The following is a 20,449-nucleotide window of genomic DNA, read 5'->3' on the forward strand; positions in this document are numbered from 1 at the left end:
GTTTCACACCCACTGAACTGGGAGGGTTCTAAAGTACAGAGCTGTGCTGCTGTAAAGTCCTATAATAGTGTGTGTCAAGAAGACATTACACATTTACACTGTGTTGTCGGCATTTTTGGAGCCTCATAGAAAATAAGAAAGATTACAAATGAGAGGAGTTCATTTGGCCCGCCTGGCCAGTTTCACATTTAGAAGTTAACTGATCCAAGGATCTGAGCCAGCTTGATTGGGTATAGCGTGTTCCAGACTTCCACAACCCTTTGCATAAAGAAGCCTACAGCTCGGGCTCCCTCCTCTCTCTCTGCAGAATGTAGTCAAAACTGAGACCAAAGGTCGAACTGAAATTTGGTGACTTTTGCACTACATCGCTCAGCACAAAGGTAGTGTATTTTAGTCTGCCCTACGTCACCCTGCCATCGTAACCAGAGTAACCATCACTGTCAAGGATCCCAAGGCACCTGGCCGATGCCCACCTGCACAGCACATCAGGCGGAGCAGCGAGAAATTGGGAAAAAAAAGGAAACCGTAGGAATTGTACTGGACCGTCCGATATGCACTGGACCTTTGCAGGACACTGGAGTTAACGGCCCACTTTTCAAAAGAGCACTAGCATCTTTAATGCCCAAGCAATCAGAACTGAGGCTTAACAGCTCACCCAATTAACAGCACCTCCAACAGCACAGTGCATTTTCATTACATTAGGCCATTGGTTTGGACATTCTGGCACAGACAGGAGAATGACAGAAGAATTCTATCAACACCACACAAAGCACAAAAAGACATCTTTTTAAAAATATGTATATCAGATCTGGGTGGTATACTTATGAGAATAATATGATGCTGATATATTTCCTGTAAGTAAAGAACAAAATGCAATACATTTTACTTCTTATCTTCTTGCCATTACAAGACTAGAAGGATTAACTATGAGAGGAGGTCTTCTGGTCCATCTAGCCAAAAAGCTGTTTCTTGAAACAATCCAGAGTATAGGCTTCAGCAACAAGGGTGGGTAACTTGATCAAGATATCCATTTGCAGCCTGAGGATAAGACATAATTTTCTTATGGGCCTCTTCTGTGCAAACTAATTTATGTACGCACAAGAAAGAAATTGCAGACACTTCATCATAACAAAGCTCCTGTTTTGTAACAGAGTGGGAGTGAAAGACCTCAGCATACAGCCTGAGCTACACCGATCTGATCGAAGATGCGGGCAGTGTTCTCCGTCAGCAAAGTTTACCTCTGTGTTTGTGTTTGGTGGAAGCTTAATCAGCCTGAACAAACAAGACACAGGACCTCGACCAGCACAAACAACACACGGGCTCACTCACCTTCCCTTCAGCTCCGCAAGAGAGAACGGAGCAGCGCAGACATCTCACAAGAGCTGGAGCGCATCCCTTCTTATTCCTCCAAACTGACAGCCCGACCAGTTTTGATTAACTAGTCACAACCAGTGTGTCTTGATTGTCATAAAGGCTCCGCAGATGTTATTTACAGGGCACTTTGTTGTTCTTTGATGCTCTCCAAAAGCAAGCAAAAAGTGTTTTTCATTCCCTAAATATGAGACACTGCAAGACTCAAACACCAGCAAAAATGTATTTCCCTCTAAAATGTATTTACTGTACTCTCCTTGAAGGTGCACTGTCCGTGTTTTACAAAATCTGTCTCATACAATTGCCAACCAAAGGGACATCATCCATTGTGCTTTGCCTTTTCCAGACTCTGTTTGATTAATATTTTAACATATTTATGCTCATTGACAATGTTGGAAGCTGGAGACGTATATGCACAACAAAACAACATACACGCTGCTGAACAGACAATATAAGAAGAACACAGTAAGATATAAATCAAAATGAGCGCTTCATGTCAGCAAAAGCAACATAATATATTACAGCAGTTCAGGTGGGGAGCTGCGTCAGCATGTGTAGGCTGCAAAGGAACAAGTAACAGGTTTATCCCCTGCTGAAAAGAGAAGAAAGAAAACACAACGTTTCGGCTGTGGAGCCTGTTTTCTTTCGTCTCTTTCCAGAGTGGAATAAACCTGTTACTTGTTCCTGAGCATAATATGTCACAGCACATGTAAGAGGAAAGCCATAGCTGCCGTGAGCTTGTTGAGAACCAAGCCCACCCGCTGTGCTGTCTCTCAAGTCATGTTGTGTTCTTTCTTTTTGATTTCCAGCATTGCCCTTCTCCTCGTTCCCTGGTTCTCTAGCAAAAACAGAAAACAGAAATCCCACATGACGCCCAGGGCTGGAACCACCTGGCAAGGGTGGCAAAAGAAGCAAAAACCCAAAGAGGAGGAGTTTTATATTGACTGGCAGGTCCCTAGTGATTTCTATGCCTTACAAGGGGCAGGTTGACCCTTGCAATTCCCTTTCCATCGAGCTGCGGGAAAAGCAAGGCTACAGTAGGTTTGGAGAGGCCTACATAAGTGACGATGGGTTGCTGTACAAGGTGCAACATACCCGAGGGCTGGGACGCTGGAAGGGGACCTTAGGAACCCACACCCACAACAAAGGAGCCGTAAGACCCGAACAATATTCTTTTATGTACAGAGTGGGGAAAATCAAATCAAGACAGATGACAGACAAGACCAACCATCAGAAACCTCTGCTTCCTGCTTCCTGAACTGTCACCTGACCAATGGTCTTCCAGCTCCTGGACAGCTGACTGAGGACAGAAACTCATTTCCTACAGCACACTGGGGAATGAAGAATTTCCATTTTGCCTCAATGTACAGTACTGCCCTGTTACAAAGAAGAAAGCACAAGACAGGAAGTTGGTAGGATCTGAAGCAGTCAGCCTAAATGTTGAATTCGGGCCATTTCACACCTGTCATGTGGGCCATGAGAAGACTAACAAGAATAGCTAGCAGGTTCTGCTGGCAAGCCCTTTATACTGAAGTATAAAGCCTAGAGCATCTTTTGCAGTGTTTAAACATAGTAAGGAAGCCATGGATATTGCAAGTCCCTTGGCAGATCAGGTAGCAAATTGTATTAGTGCTAATTGGTTATGCAGCCCGACTTCCTTATGCAAGCATTTCTGTTGTGTAGCATTAAGGATAACTGGTTAGTAAAGATGCTAAATGCATTCGTATCCTTGTGTATTCCCAGAAAGATTACCACTGATCTTGATCAAAGCTTTTCATGATCACATACTGTATAGACTCACAGACTGACTGGGATTTGGTGGAATAATCAGATCCTGAAGACAATGCTTTAGCACTTTGAGTGGGTGATAAAGGAAAATGACTGCGGCTTCCAGTCATCGTCCCCCCTCTCTCTGCACACAGAGAGGTCCCTCAGGCCTCAGCTGATTCCTCACCCTGCACCATGGCAGGACATTGAGAGGGCTGCAGGAGGAGGACACTGGGGAGCAGCTGAAAACGTCCTGCAGAACGAACTAAAGATCTGGAACAAGCTGGAGGACTTCGCTTTTCTGCTTCAACACATCTTGGCCGAGACGTCTAGTTACAACACGCGAGCCAGGAAAATGTTACATAAACCAGGTCAAAAAGTGCTCTTGCTTTCAACAGGATCTGAACAGAAGCTCTCTGTGAAATGGCAAGTCTTGCGCACAGCCGGTCCGGTTACCTTTGAGATCGGCATGCCAGATTAAGGTAAGAAGGAAGGGTTTTTCTTCTTCTGCAGTTTCTTCTTTGTACTGTACATCTCCTGATGGAATGGAAAGACTGAACGTGGGCCCAGATGTTACTGACTCAATGCATCCAAGATGAAGAAAATTAGGAACAGGTTTCTCCAATGGGATAGCTGAAGAGTTGCCAGACATCTCCAACCCGACTACAGGGCAGCAGCAACAGATACAGATACAGAAATCACAATGAATTGCAATGGTACAAAACAACATCCAGTCATTATGAAAACCTGGAAGGACCCGGATTTTATTTTATTCTAAAAAAACCTGATCATGGCCTTCAGGAAAACTAATACTACATTATGCATGCAGGTTATTGAAGATTCCTGCAGCTCCTGGAATTGCCCTGCGGTTAAAAGAAATCTCAGAGTTTGCTATGTGTTCTCAACCTGTATGTGTTCTCAACCCTGCAGTACATACAGCAGATGAGCTAGCAGCTGGGAAGCGCCCAGTACATTTCTACCTTAAACAACGGATATTTAGCAAGTACTACTGACGTCAAACGCAAAGCAATTAACTAAATTGACTGTTAACTAGCAATTAGCATTCTATACCCCATTTGGTTTGTTTTAGACGCCATCTAGTGATGTTTTTTGGACTACAGGAAATCCTGGCCACCCTCCAGTGTAGTCTTCAACATATACTTAGTGCCACCTGGGAGCAACATCTTGAGCACACTGCAGCTCAGTGATGTGTTGCACAAGATCCATGATGCTGGACTGATCACCAATGGGTATAATGCACCTTGACCAAAACAGAGGTGCAATATACCTGAGGCTTTCCTTAGGCAATGATGTTCTTCAGCCTCAAGAGTGCAAAGCGCAGGCCATGTCAATGCAAAAAAACCTGTTTGATTAATAATAGACGTTCAATTCCCTTTTCTGTTGTTGGTGAAACCATGTGCCACAGGATTTAAGGCAGTAACAGTGCGGAGAGCAGGATAAGGGAAAGACAAGACTATTCAAATTGTTAATAAATACAGTATGTTATGATATTTTATTTAGGGTTGCAGCTGAACTTTCACTTGCCAAAGCTGAAACCACATTCAAAGTCAGGGCCAAAGATACACTGTAGGGGTGGCGAGGTGGGTCTGTGGTTACGGATCTGCGCCTGTCGCTGTCTAATCATGTATTTTTGAAACCTGACATCGATTAGCTGATTTGTTATCCTATGTACTGTAGCTTGTAATGTTCCTTAATTGCTTAAGCTAGCATACACCCTGTCAAAACACGTCATAGCAGCAGAAAATTCATGACCTTATGGTGGACATGATATCAAACACTGATATCAAGGCTGATCTGGTCAGATCTCAGAAGTTATGCAGGGTCTGGTTGGCGTAATGCTGCAAGTGGTGTAAGTAGACCAGTAGGTGGTGCTCTTCCCACTGAATCAGAATTCCCAAACCAGTGACTCAGAATTGTGACCGGTGCTATAGATGATGTCATTTCTTTGGATGAGACATTAAACTGAGGTTCTGACTACTGATCATTAACAGTCCCACAGAACTGAGCGCTAGATTAGGGGGTGTTCAATCCTGCGTCTTGGTTAACTTACACTTTGGGGCTGTACAGTCTTGCTTTCCTAAAGGTGCTCCTTAATTTAACTGTCAAAGCCAGTTCTTCTCTCCTTCATCTGATCTGCTGTATAGTGGGGCTTGTGGATACTCCCCCAGGCGGGGGCTGCTCCTCAATGGGGGATGATGGGGTCCCCTTCCTTTCTGTAGAGCACTCTGGGATCCTCCAGGGTGAAAGGTAAAGATGTTCAATGAATTCATTGTAGAGCAATATTAGGTAATTGTGAGAGGCTAAAAACAATAGAACTCCACTGAACTCACAGCACAAGTTCACAAACACGACAACGCACAATAACAACATGCATTATCCTTTATAACCATTTGCACACATGACGTTACAGGTGTGCAATTTTTTATCACAGTTCATAAAGAGCTTCAACCCAAAGCTAAAAGCAGAACTCCAGGTGGAGAGAAATAAGGGAACAGCAATGGAAGACGCCATTAAGGATTTGAGAGCTGGAAAGGACTTTCTGCAGACGTAGCACAGTAACAGTGGTTCTGGTATGTTTAATGTGAAATCGCACTCTGCTTTATGGTTTATCGTGTTGCTGATTTTTAGCCTTGTTCAAGTGAAGTATTACCACAAAGTTTTAACTAGGATAACAACAGATTCCTCCCACAGATCTCCCTGAAAATTGGATTTTGTAGGATATGTTTGAATATAACAATCTACCTGAACCAGGCCAATATTGTGTTTGTCTCAGAATCTGAACTTCTTTTTATGGGAAGCAATTGTTTCACAGAAAAACCACCTTTCATTTTGTAAATCATACAGGTCTTGAATTAATCAAACACATCTGCAACCCAGGACCTAGAAACAATTACTGTACTTCCTTGATAGCTCTGAATTATGTTCTCTAAAATCAGAGTGTAAACTGTAGATATTTAATTGAGAGGTTATTTTTTTACAAAAAACAAGAGAGCAGACACAAGTGCTCTAACAGAGAAGAGAAACTTTATATCAGTATATCCAAAACCCATATTATACTTTTCAGTGTATTTACAGAAACTGAACACAAGGTAAAAAAATAAACACATCACAAATGAAAAAAAAAACAGAATCCAAAAAATTTTGTGACAAGTCTTTCATTTACAAAAGAGGCTCCCTCATATTTCCAACTCGCAGATTTTCATTAAAAAAAAACAAAATGGCAGATACTATTACAATGATACGTATGCCAAAAAAACAACAACGTTCTTTTATGTATTTCTTAAATAATTCACAAAAACACATGAGTTGGATTTTCAAGCTATAAAATTGCCATTTGCTGCATAAAAATATTGGAGAAAACAATAAAATTTCACGAAACTTGAGCTTTTTAATAATAACATTAATAATAATTACTATAGTAATAATGGGCAGTGGTTTAAGGTAAGAAACAGAATAAAGCCTTTTTTTTACCAAGAAGGAAAAGAAAGGAAATCACAGTTTGTCCGGATGACATGAGTTTAAAGAGACTGGCTTGGATAAATACAGGTTTTATCAAAACTCTTTAAAACATTTCCCTCTTTATCCTTGTTTGCAGAACCTTTTAGTTTACAAAGTTTGCTCACTGCTGCTTTCATCTCTTGGGACAATTTCTGAAATCCCACCCATTTGTGTGTCAAATTCCAGGATTGTTTTTCTTTAAAAAAAAAATCCACATCCCAAAACGTTTTGACAGCTATATTATTGTGTAATATGCAACATACTGTATACCTCTGTCATACTTCATCATCATGCATTTGCACAACACAGAGCGAGTCAACAGGTAACTAAATATGTCCCCCCAAAAATGTGACATTAATGCACTCTCTTTCTTGTCCAATTTATTTTGAGTTATCCTTTATTTAATCAGACACGTCAACTGAACCTCTCATTCACAATGACTACCTGGAGACCCATTTATGCACGCTATGGCATTTAGTGGAGTGATTCTGCTGAAGTATGTTGATCCAGTGTACCACAGCAGCATCCCAGATCAGACCGGAACCCACAGCCCTCCAGCTCCAGGGAGTTGTCCTAGCTACTAATACATTCTGCAGCCCAAATTACATACACAACAGTTTTCTCCCACCCAAGTGGCTTCCTGCAGAATGAAACTTTTGTTGACAGACTGTTGTTCTGTGCTTCTACTCAACAGCATGGTCTGCCCTCAAAACAAAAAACAACACACTGCCACACAGAACCAAGTGCTCCCATGTGCATGCTTATTTAGGTGTTTGTGTTGCCCGTAATGGAATGGAGGCAGCACATGTGGCGACTAACATTACTCATAAACCCAAAATGCAGAGGAAGCTAGAAGAAGAAAAGCCTCCTTTTGTTAAACCACAGCAATTCTCCGGCCCAGGAGTCCACTCTCAGGGTCCACCTGACACCACTACCCTCAGTGACCCTGGTGGAGCACTCAGAGGAGTGAAGGTTTGATGGGGTTGGGGATCGGGGCAGTGATGAACGAAGCAGCCAACTCTCTCAAGACTGCAGCCAGGAGGAAAAACGCAGACGCACTGTGCAGACACGCAGGGACGGAAAACAAACCGCCACTTAAGAGAGACAACTCTCACACTGTGGCCATGAGTCAGACAGAGCACGGTCCCTACAAGAAAGGGTCACTTTGGATTGAGAAATGGATGAGCTGGTTTCACAACACCTGTGTTCTCTGGTGTCTTTAAATCTAAAAAAAAAAAGACTCTTAAAAATGCAGAAGGATAACCCTTCACATCCCACGTCAATTGTAGAGAAGATCAGGTTGACTTACGATTAAAACTGTAATATTGCAAGAGCACTTAGACCGCAAGAGGCAGCAGATCCTACACTGAACTGAAACCTGGCTCCCTGTTGGAGGAAGGACACGGTAAGCGGCAGACTCTGCGTGTATTGCCTTTGTCCGTCTCTGCTGCGCGTTGACTGGCAGTGGCTACTCAGGGTGCGAAGCAACAAATTCCAAAAACAAAAGGGGGAGAGAATATTTGCAGGTATATATAGACACAAATCATGGAAACGAAGTAAAATGGTGGCATATAATGCACAGTTTTAGCAAATAGGTTCACCACATACAGTATTTAAAACTCTGCAGTGTGTGGAGTGCATCAGTATGGGACACTTTCTGATGGGTTTCCTGATAATACATAAAATTGTACCGTGTTGATGTACAGTAAAACCATAACAGGAAACGAGTTATTTTCACAAAAAACATAAACAATCTATAATAATGTCAATCCCAAACACCCTTTTATCTTTGCATCCATCATTTTTTCCAGCAGCGCCAGGTGTTTCAGACCTGCAGCTCAATATTGCGGAGAATGGCAGGAATCCTTCGGGATGCCTCTTAACAAACCAACCCAAAACTCAATGGCTGACGAAGTGGCCTAGTCGAGTTTCATACAACCTTTTCGAAAAGTCAGAAAAGTAAAGACGGTGAGACGAAAAATATATTTTGCAAACTGCCCGTGAAACTTTAAAACAATTAAAAACAGAAAGAATAACAGCGCTTTTTGGCCTCTGAATGCAAAGGAAAACATGATAAGACTGCAAGTCTTTTTAGCTCTGGATATATATCAGTGTCGACAAGAAAATAAAAAGCTATGTGCCTGCGTCTGGGCTCCTCTGAAGGACAACGGCAGTTAACAGCAGGCGGGGGTTAGCCTGTTGCATTTCCCAGTTGAGAAGCATTTGATACAAATGAATGAAATATAAATATGTATAAACCCATCAGAGTTGTCATAACAGAGCAAGTCTTATCAGTGCCAAAGGCTAGTGCGCAACACAGTCAATGACATGAAACATGAAATAAGGGTTATCAAAGAACTTCTAACGAAATCCAGAAGAAAGATAAACTGCCCAAAACAGAAGTGTCAAACAATTCGTTTCGGCTTCATAAAAAGCCCAGATGAAAAAAGCAGGGCAAAAAGATCAGTTTCAAATTTTGTTTCCCTGCAAGTTGCACCAGCCTCTCGCTCAAGAGACTCAACTCCTGGAGCTTCATCGCTTAGAGAGGGGATGGCTATTTCATTTCAGGAGCCAGTCCAGCCTTTCTACACTCACACTACCACAGGGGAGGCACCAGACAGAGCCTGCTTTGTAAAAATCACAGAAACAAAGCTTTTAGAGGCGAACAAAATCTTTCCTTCAAGGAAGCTGGGCCCAGATCCACTGTCCCTAGATCATAATGTAAGTCCTAACAATATTGTCTGCTTCACCTTGACCTGCACCAAGAGGGCCAGCTTTTCTGTTGCCTTTTCATTTGAAAAAGAAACAAGTAACTCAAGTTTGGAAAAAAAACGTACTCTCAGGTGATCTCGTCAGTTTACTAAGAAATTATTCAACTGAACACCTGCAGTTCAACGTTATAACCACTCCACCGACAGAAACGACGGTTTGATGGATCTGAATAGGAACTGAAGGCAGGCCTAGTGTTCCGCCTCACAATGCTAGTGGTGACAGGCTGAGGTGAAACAGACTATATACAGTACAACATCCGCATACTGAATCTGGGAAAGGACAGAGAAAGCACATGGACAAACAAGAAAAGAGGGATAGTTGAATTCTTTGCATTTTGGGGCTTTGTCTACAATTCTACATGACGTTGGGCACAATCCGAGTTAACGAGCTACAGTACAGCACGCACAGCATATGTTGCTATCTGTGAAACTTTGAGAGACAGATGATATATGAAACTATTGCTTCTGGAACCATTCAACATGCTTCTAGATTGCACACTCAAAAAATTATCTTGATGCAGTACAGTACATTATACAAAGCAACCTTTACATTTTTTCTAAATCTAACTTTTCTCTCCATTGTACGTTTATAAACACAAATACATAATAAAATACAACATTTAAAACTCAAATCAACAAAAAAAAAATACACCCCAATAGATCAATTATCCTGGTAAGACATCTAAACCTGTATTTTATCAAATTAATCAAGATAATATTTTGGAGTGTAACTATATGTATACATATTTTAATTTAAGCATTCAGTACAGGCTTTTTTCTGTTTCTAGACACAATAAACAGCTTTTGTTTATTCACAGGATAAACATAACAAATGGAGCTCTTTGCCTTAAATTTTAAAATTTTTCAACCATGGTAACCTTGTTTTATTTTGGAAGTCTCCCTTTCCTATAAAATAATTTACTTGCAAGTGGTATACACAACACGGTATGGACTTCCAAGTATGGAAAATATATATATAAAAAAAACACCTTTCTCAAGAATCAGAATTTGTAAACGTGGACATGAAACAGAATATTAAAAAATCAATTCTTGCCTTTTTTAATGTAAAGTTTTCAATTACGCTTAACCCATACGATGATCTTGGCGGGAATATTTATATAGATGTATATACAAATGATCGTTTTGCAGTTCTTTATTTTTTTGTCAGGGTGATTCCTAAAACGCAGTTCAGTCTTTAAGGTGTCAGAAGTCATTATGTCAAAACAAAACGAAAACAGAAAAGAAAGGCTTGGACCCACTTTCTTCACAGAGCTGATGAAGGCAGGAAACAGTGGGTTCACTGATCCTCTGTTCACTGTACACTTGATAAATAAACTTCTCTTCGGTGACCCCCGGAGATGGCTGCTCACACACTCATTGTCATGTTTGGAGAGTACTGTATATAGAGAGAAAGAGAACACAGTGACATGAGACAGGACCTTACCACACTAGTGACCGGAATTCACTTTCAACTGCATATTCTTTAATAATCAACACCATCAAAAAGTTAAATGTTACTCTTCTTGGGAGCTTAACAGAAGAATCTTAAAGAAGATTAAATATGAGAAGCAGGAACTCAAGAAAAATGGAAGTAAAAGAAAGAAATGGCATCGGTTTTCCAAAAAATGCTAACGCTTTGGGTTTGAAGACCACATTACAATTTCTTTTCTCCGTGTGGTGACATGAAAGTCGTTTGGCACCTTCTAACACAAGACCTCACCAGTCACTGCGCACGTCATTATTTGGCGAATGGATGACTTGCTGCTAAAAAGGGGACATATTTGCTGCTACCCGTTCCAGCAAATTAACTGAGTCACAAGACTATCACTCACTTCTCAACACAAAAGATCAGTGTTTCCCCATTACCGTACATACGAGATGATGTATACGCTGCACGTGTGCATGCAGCCTGGGCCAACACCCAGTCTAGCTTCCTTGCTGCTGGGAAAACGATGTATGGGTATATTTTTTTTCAACTAAAGGCTTTGGTCAGTCAAAATCCAAGGACAGACTCACCAAGTAGAAAGAAAATCTGCAAAAAGGTGGGGCTCTGGCTACATTGAACGGGTTTTAAAAAACATCAGGTCTACACACGCCAATTCTGTATTCCAGCAAATTTAAGACAGGAGCCCGTCAGCCCCTGCCTACTGTATAAGTGACTATTCACAGCGCTGACAGGTTGGCTTTGTCCCAGGGCGAATGTGGGATCAGACAGAAAGTGTGCACAGGATGTGCCGTTGCCAGCCCAGTGAAAGTGCTTCGCTCAAATGAAAGGGAGCTCAACAATTAACAGAGCTTGTGGCTAGGGGGGGAGGTGTTTAGTAATAACATATTAATCCAACAAAGGGTTTCACAGGCTTTTGCACTGCATCTCCTTATGATTCTTAACTCACTGGGTTATGTGTGGTTGTAAGGACATGCTTCTTCAGGGCAGTGACAGGTGCTTCTCCGGTGTCACCCAGACAACAGTGCGCCATGCACACCCGCAGAATGGCAGGACGGCAATCCACTATCATCTAACCCTGATCACTTGGCTCACTTATAAGTGCTCTTATAGAATGTTAAGAACAGCTACTGCCGAGCACGTTACAACAATAAGCCCTTAGCTGTAGTTCACGAGACTGGAAATTTCGGTCATGAACTGAAATCCGCTGTCACTGCCCATGATGTCCAGGTGATTTCTGGCGTCGACATTTGCAAGCTGTATGTTTAAATGCCACTTCAAGCTCAGGAGCTCCAGCTCAGCCTGCGGAGAGACCCCAGATTGAGTCCACTTACACTTTCGTTCTGAAAGGGATTCAGGAAGTTCCCCCCCATCTCGCCGTCGTCTCGCGGAGTGCCGGGCTGGTTGCTCATGCTCATGTTACCAGGAGAGCTCTGCAAAATATAGAGAGCAATTATTGAGGTTCTTGGCAGCAAAGTAGCCCTCCACTCAGAATTAAAGTGTAAGCAGATGTATGTCTGTTAAAACAGACTGAGCGTGGAACTCTGGTCATGAGGGTGAATGGTTACTATTACTAACGCACTGCGCCACCAAGTGGCACACTAGAGTTAGTCCTCCATCCTATTTTGGAAATCCAATCTCTAGAAAAAAAACAAAGTGTTGCGATTTTGTTTAATTGTATTGCTCTCATACCTAAAGGTCCAGGCTGACATACTATACAAAGAAATCAAGTATTTTGACATTTATTTTGGAAAAAAGCATTAATCAACTGATGATCACGTTCAAATATTCCCCAACAACAATGTGGTTTGATAGTTCGATTGTGTTTTTAAACTGTTTTTCCCAAGAGTTTCTCCTACTTCCTGAATGCCAAATTCAAAACAATGCATCAGTTCTGTCATGCCCTTGTGTCTGACGGGTACCAATGTCTTGGCCTACAATCTTAGCCAACCACAAAGCCAAAGATTTGACTGTTTGGGAAAGATGAGAAAATGCTCAAGTCCGGCCAAGGCTAGAATGACTAAATGTGAAAGAAAATTTAAATCACCATCTCATCATTTCTCAGTGTCTGTCTGCACTGTATCCATTATTAATATTTGGCATTAACAGAGAATAAAAGTTGAACTGGGGCTAAACACACTAAAACAAACACAGACTTGGCAGCTACAGTGGAACAAACATGAGACTTCAGTTTATGAAACATGATCCGCAAAACAAACCAAGAACACATCTCTTGAGATACCATGGTAAAAATTTTGTTTTTAAAAATTTATTTAATCACTGTTTTTATGGCATGTTCACCCAATTGGGAGCTGACTGTCTTTATGTCTTGGCTCATTACAATAACAGTCACAGGGAGAATGGAGAAGTGCAGACAGGATCCTTCTGAGCTGACCACCCACTGAGCTTCTGACACTTCTGACATTCATCTTCCAGGGGTGATGCCCAGGAGGACGTGCCACCTGGAGGGACGTCCCTCACTGACTTCACCACAAGCCTGCAAGTAGGCCAACTGGTAGCCAAATTGTCTGCTAGACTAATCTCTTGCAAAACACAGGGATTGTTACATGAATGAAGTGTTTTAATCCCAGCTGGACCTATAACCACAGCAAAAGTGTGAAGGACCATGACAAGTGGGGTCAGCCCCTGTCTCACTACCTGGCTCCTTATCTCTGCTGCACTGTGTTTGTTGATTTGTCTGGTGCATAAGTGAGAAACATTCCTTTTTGCTATCAGATGCACAGTTCACATAAAATATTGTGCACTAGAGTGGAAGGATTAATCTTTCAAAAGGTGAGCTGGGAGGTAATACACATCTGCTGTTCAAAGGTTTTTGCAAAAAAAGGTGCTGCTTATTCCCTGCTCCATGAAATGAATAGGAATGAACACAGTAGCTACTACAGTATATACAAATGAAGGATTAACCAAAATGGACATTTTCATCCTTTTTCAATTAATAAGTATGCATGCAACTTAAAGTTTAGGTTACAAAAGTCTAGGAAACTACTGTATGTTGCACATTAACTGAATGTTTCAAGTTGCTTAAGTACACAGAGATTGCTGGTCCTGGTATGAAATCAGACAAGCTGCTCTCAGCAGTATTAACTTTCCCTCTATATACAGTTGTCAAGGGAGGACTTAACTCCTGAACTCTGTCATTTCCAGTTTTTAAAAACATTTTTTGTCTTGCAGGGACACTCTCTCTTCTGCAAGAGAGCAAAGATGGTCACACTCTGAGAGCAGTAGATGCCTTGACACAACGCCTAGAACCCACCGATCCAAATGTGACCTCACGTCACAGACTGACCCTCATGATGTATGTAGTGAAAAACACAATACACAGCACCTTTCTGTCCTCATGGGGAATCTTCTCAAGATCAAAACATTTACTGACTTCCTTTGAAAGCGTGCTTCAAAAACATGGAGGACGGATATCACTCTTACCTTGGAAATACTGTCAATGTCTCCCGATCCTGGATATAAAAACAAGAGATTGCAATTATTTTTCACAGCATGCAACTGCAGGCGCAGCTTCCTGACAAGCCTAGAGAACTCTCACTGACCTGAGGCTACTTGCACTGGGCCTCTGACTGGTGAGGAGCTACCCACTGATTAACCAGAGCACACTGTTATCTCCACTGCAGTTCAAATCCACATGTTGCACCAGTGTGCTGCCTTTCATTTTTCTCTCTGGGTTTCATCAGTTCTAAAGCCATACATTAGTAATAATGCATCACAGAGGACTCAGACAGCAACTGCACACCAACGCCAGTTCTCAAGCCTTATTTCACATTCCTTCTGAAATTCGTCAATTGATCTATTTTTGCTCTCAAAAAGGAAAAACATTGAATGATTTTGACAAAAGAAATACCACAAATACACAACAACCAGAGCTGTATTCCCAGAGCTTATCTTTCCAGAAGAATATAACATTAATAATTGGTAACATTTGTAGTAACATTATTACTAGTAATTGTTTTGACAATACCTGTAGTAATAATGGTAATTTTATCAATGGAAATCACAGTCTGCTAAAAAGAACAACAATCCATTTCTGGCAAAGTAGAAGCTAATCACAAAAAGCGAGTGTCCACTCTGGAGGAATGCAAGACCTGTGTGAACAGGCCAAATGTCTGTTCTTACAGGGCAGCCAAGAAGTAATTCACTGAAGACAAAGCTTCCTGTTGTATGGTTTCAAGAATTAAACACAAGCTCCAGAATGTTCATTAACTGCATGTTTTCAGTAATTTATTCACTTATTCACTCTGTGTACCCTGTTCACTGGCCTCTCATTAAACATACAGCAAGTGGCTTCATGCAGGTCGACATTTGTCGGAGAGGCCATGCCATGGAGGTGGTCTCCTGTAAAAATCACAGGCTAGAGGTGCGTGTTGTAACCCTGTTAGAAGCAATACAAGCTGTACACCTGCGACACGTGCTTCACAGCAGGTTGAAGATGCTGTCTTGTGGGATCCTGTCCTATATCTCTTGTAGACCCTGGATCACCAGATGCCTGTTCACTGGTTCAAACTGCAGCTACTGTACATGGGTTTCCACCCCCTCCCTCTGCCATAACAGTACAAATAATCAGAGTAAATAAGAGTGCTTGAGAAATACCAAGAGCAACCACAAGAGGGACCCTCAGGACCATCAAGCATGACTTGCAAGAGGTCGGAATGAACAATCAACAGGTGTAGTTGATTTGTGCAGCTGAAAAGGTGTTGATCCTTCCTAGGACTTGTCTTCTGTAGTGGTTCAGCAAAAGGATACAGTACATCTGCAAAGGATGTCACTTGGGCATTTCAATTTCTAAGCATTTATATTCACAGTAGACAAACGGGACTCATGCCCTGGTCTGTGAAAACAGATGTGGACAGATGTGGAGAGGTTTCTGGAGCTGGCTTGTTTCACTGTCCATGCTATGTTTATTTTGGAGGCGTTTTCCCCAACTCAATTAGTCTGTGTGAGAAGGAACACAGCTCTGTAATGCTCCCTGGTTTGGGATCCACTGCCAAACAGGTGCTGCTGTTCAAAATACACATCAGGAAAAGTATTCTAGGGAAAGAATGCCTAAATAAACGTTCATATGAAGGCAGCAAGAATGTGTCACTGAAAAGAGCAAATAAAAATCTGTGAAACAGAAATGAAGACGAACAAACTAAGCTCTCAAATCAGGAAGAGTTGATCAGGAGAAAACTATGGAAAGGCATCTTGTCATGAACACAGGAATTGCGACACATTTGATCCGATACTCTTTTGGAATTCCGACTGAAACATCATTTTCGTTTAGTACTTGCATTTTAGGGGGGGTGGGAAGGTACAGTAAATCATTTTCCATCAAGCTGGCATAAACAAGTAGGATCTAATGGCAACTACAGAACGAAACAGGAATGAGATATCCACAGGGACATGTTGCAGTTCCACAGGTCTCAAAGCAAGAAGGTAGCTCAGAAGCTCTCCGCTTTCCTCAGCCGAGGTGCTTCCTCAGTGCCAAGTCTCCAAGTCCTCACTCTTGTGCTGTTTTTGCTCTCTGCCCTCACTGCATCCTTTGTCAGCAATGAGTTTGTTATCTGATCAGTCGGCGAAAACTCACTGCTGACTCTGGGGGTGTTCCAAAGCATGTAGCGCTTCCTTTACCTCATCCCAATTTCCAGTAATGTTTTAAATGTATTAGCACCAGCCGGCAAATGCAATTAAAAAAAAAAAGTGCAAGGTAAAGGATGAATGACTCACTCTTTTAAATCATTCTGTGCATTACTGAAAGATCCAAACTATTTAAAAAAAAATATTACAGCCCCCATGCATGAAACTGACTTGCTGAGTACAAACATGCTCTTTTCCACAATCCCTCCGGATGATGATCATTACTATTATAAAGGAGAATATGGGATCCTCCTGTAGTAAATTAAGTACGCCACTTGCTTTTGTATAATTTACGGCTCAGTGAAAAAAGAAAGCTAGAATAAATATTAATGCAATTTAGACTCTCTTTGAAAAACAGGTCTAGTCCTAGCCCCCACTGTGCTTCTGTATTTGTATTTATCTTCAGGGAGCAGTTAATGCCTTTTGGTCAAACATGGAGAACACAGAGAATGTGGCCCAATTCATTGTTATTTAGAAGAGCAAGAGAGTGCAATCAGTGCCGCTCTGATCGGGGAAAAAAGCCATCAAGAACATCAAATTTCTCATAACACACAAAGCTTCACACCTACAACTCCCCACTCTCAGATTAAGTCTAAATCTTTGCCTGCCCTAAACACTGAGGATAAACTGTTGCTATTAGTTCAAGCAGGGAGCTGCGTCAGCGTGCAAACTGCAAAGGAACAAGTAAATGTTTATTCCATGCTGAAAAGAGAAGAAAGGAAAGACAACGTTTCGGCTGTGGAGTCTTCTTCGGGTGTGCAGAAAAACACCCGAATCAGGATCCGCGGCTGAAATGTTGCGTTTCCTTTCTTCTCTTTTCAGCATGGAATAAACCTCTACTTGCTCCTTTACAACTATTGCCATTATTTTAACAAATCAATACATTTGAACAAATCCCCCTGATCTTGTTGGACACCACACAGCTGAAGGGTAATTTCAGTCAAGCACGAGATCATTCATTCTTCAATAGTTTTTAATGCTGGTGAGGACTGAGAATTTCCCAGTTTTGCCTTGGGAAATTTCCCAAAGGCAAGAGGGACCAAAAAGAAGAAGGACTCGCAGGTCCAAGCATGGTTTCGTCATGTGATCACTGAAATTCAGAAATTTCTTTTAATGACTCACATCATGTCATTGATCTTGAGAAGTGATTGTCTTCTAATGTGACCTTTGCTATCCTTGATATATTCATAAATTTGGAAAATTGCCATTATTTTGCCACTTTACCATTAGTAATTTGTATTTATCATTCAATATGTCCTGATAAATGTTTTATACTTATGTCTATGTCCTGTATTTTATATGTTGTGATGTGTCCAGTGACTGCAGCTAACTCTGGTAAAACCAAAATTAATGTAGCTGGCATCATATGTAGTCTTTTGAAGTTTGTAAATCTATTTGCAAAGATTTCTGTGTTTTATCAAACTGCCAGAGAAGACAGAATCACTTTCTGGATAACAAATGTGTTATAGAAAGTAAAGGAATTCATTATATTTCAAAACTGTAGCTGAAATGATCACTAGCATTTTTGTCCAAGCAAATTACAAGGTTGATTTCAAACCCATAACTATAACACTGCTGGTGTAAAACAGAAGTGACTGACAAGTAATACATACAAAAATGTATGTATGTAACCTCAGCTTTTTCTACAGCAATTCAAATGCATCAATCTTTAGAATGTAAGGAAGGTTAAAAGATAAATTGTAGTGTTGCTGGATGGTACATGGACAGTGCCAAGTCACTATTGACTTGAAATGTGCAAACAGAAAGTGTCTGACAGTGCATAGTGGGACACTATTAATACGCAGCTTTTAGTTAATGGACTATCTTAATTGATTATGCTGCTGGACCACTGGTTGAGAATCACAGATCTAGATAATGCTCGAAGAAATTTGAGGTGATACTGTAGGTTGAAGTGTGCACCCACACTCTTCTCACATCACACACCCAAAGGACATTCCCAAGGACAGTACACTGTGAAGCAACACGTTAACATTTTGTGTAAATGCAACCTACACCTGCTCTGCTGAAGCCCCGATTTATCAGGTTTCTTTTGATTGTTTCAAGCAAAAGTCTTTATAACATCCTTCAACGGCAGGTACCCTCTAGATTCAGAACCGAGAGACGGGGGGGTGATACTTCAGCTGTTCGGCTTTAAAATCGATGTGTCGTTCCAGAGGATTCTGCAATAACAGACCATTTCTTCTCGCCTACATTCAGAAATGATCTTCGTAATTCTGCAGTCTCAACGTTCTCCAGCTATAACGGGCAATGCCCCCCCCCCTCCCCCCAAATACTTAACACCCGCAGAGCAGACGCGTTCTCACCCAGGCTGAAGGTGTGGAGTGGGACTGGCTTTCAAAAGACCAGCTGGGCTGATATTTACCTAATGACCCGTTCATGTGATGTGGCTCCATTCCTGCCATGCCGCCGATGGGGCCATCTGAGCCCGGGCCCATCGGGAACTGCGGGCAGAAAGACACGCAGACATGAGGCGCAGTCACGTCCCGCCCTGCAGGAGGTGCCGAGGAGCACCGGGCTATGAACCGGCAACTCGCGTCTGGTCGCGCATTAGGACCACCTGAGCTTCCCTGCACCGGCTGTCGAAAGGGAGAATGAGACGTTCGGGGCATTTTTTTTAATTTAATATTTTCCGTTCTGGGGAAAATAAGACAACGAGGAATAAGGCCTCTGACTTTGCTGGTGTGATTGTGGTACTGAGGTCCACGTTGCTTCTTTTTGTCTTTTATAATGTTGACAACCTTATGCTTTTCAACTCTGAACACACGCTTCTCCTCCCAGAAGCCCGAAGCCCTGCAAGGCCTGATAAGCAAGTATTCATAACTGCATTTTAGCAACAAAGTAAAATAAAATCAATTACTCTGGCCTGAGCTTTGTTCTGACATGGACTGCTTCTTTCCTTCAGTCACTTTCTTTCTAAACACGGTGTAACATAAAAAAAATAATTGACCTTGTTTATAAATCTGTGTATTCCTCTACAGTCCTGCTAAAGATGTGGCCCCTGACATCCTGCACCTTTGTGAAGGGGAATGCTCTGGAGAATCACTCCCACTGTCTACAGTATGACTCTTGAGTCCCAGCTGATCTCCAGCTCAGCTGTGTTATTCAAGGCCCTTAGGAGACGGAGAAGGTGCAGGCCGGATTTTTGTTTTGCAGACTACTCAACACTGCTTCTGAGAAAAGGCTTTCACCTGAGTCCACAAAGTGAGTTTTGTGAAGAGAGGCCAAAGTACAGCATTTTAGCTTTATGGACTTTCTGCTGAAATGACGGAAACTGACTTCATAAGAATTACAATTCCCCCTTTCTTCATTGTAATCACAAGTACTCGTTACACACTGCATACACTGTACAGAGTCTCGAAATGAGAGCCAGCATTTTCTTACATTTGACCTGTTTGCTCCAGGCGGTACTGCGTTGATCATAGTGTACATGGTGTCACCAGAATTTGTTGAATCTGAAAGAGAAGACCAACTTAACATAAGAGTTTTAAAATAATAACAAGCAGAAAAACAAGCATCCTGTATATAACACTCAACGCTATGTTCAGTGTTTAATAACGTTGTTACAGAAATATATGGACCATTAGCACATCTTAGGACGTGCCATATAGGACATCGGACACCAAGTCTGTAACGTTAAAAATAATAAGCATGATAAAAAAAGGGTCAAACAATAGATATCATAAAATAATTAAAAACTACATTTCTATCATCTCAATTAACAAGAAACTTGCAACACTGATGATGCTTTCAAATGTGAAATTTGAAATTTACAACTGCTCAGACTGATCTTACAAAAAGTATTTAAAAAGAGAGGCTACTCCTGTCAGGCACTCCCCTCTGAAGCCATCAGGAGACTGCTGTTGACTTATCACTGCAAAGCCACTTTCACCACGAATAAGGAGGCATCTGAAGC

At 41.6% G+C, this 20,449-nt stretch overlaps 1 protein-coding gene across 3 annotated transcripts in view; it reads right to left on the minus strand.

The window, feature by feature from the left end:
- Positions 1-6,164: 6,164 nt before the first annotated feature.
- LOC148673787 (single-stranded DNA-binding protein 2) overlaps positions 6,165-20,449 on the minus strand; it is a 161,059-nt gene continuing 146,774 nt past the window's right edge. For all 3 annotated transcript variants that reach the window (XM_088630626.1, XM_088630623.1, XM_088630625.1), the window contains 5 exons: positions 19,918-19,988; positions 18,899-18,977; positions 14,317-14,345; positions 12,207-12,305; positions 6,165-10,824 (listed from right to left, as the gene is read on the minus strand). In XM_088630626.1, the coding sequence (XP_088486752.1) occupies positions 10,795-10,824; positions 12,207-12,305; positions 14,317-14,345; positions 18,899-18,977; positions 19,918-19,988 (308 nt within the window). In that variant the 3' untranslated portion in view covers positions 6,165-10,794. The remainder of the gene's footprint in view (positions 10,825-12,206; positions 12,306-14,316; positions 14,346-18,898; positions 18,978-19,917; positions 19,989-20,449) is intronic.

This window comes from Lepisosteus platostomus, chromosome 4 (genome assembly GCF_059453375.1).
Source record: "Lepisosteus platostomus isolate fLepPlt1 chromosome 4, fLepPlt1.hap1, whole genome shotgun sequence".
NCBI lineage: Eukaryota > Metazoa > Chordata > Actinopteri > Semionotiformes > Lepisosteidae > Lepisosteus > Lepisosteus platostomus.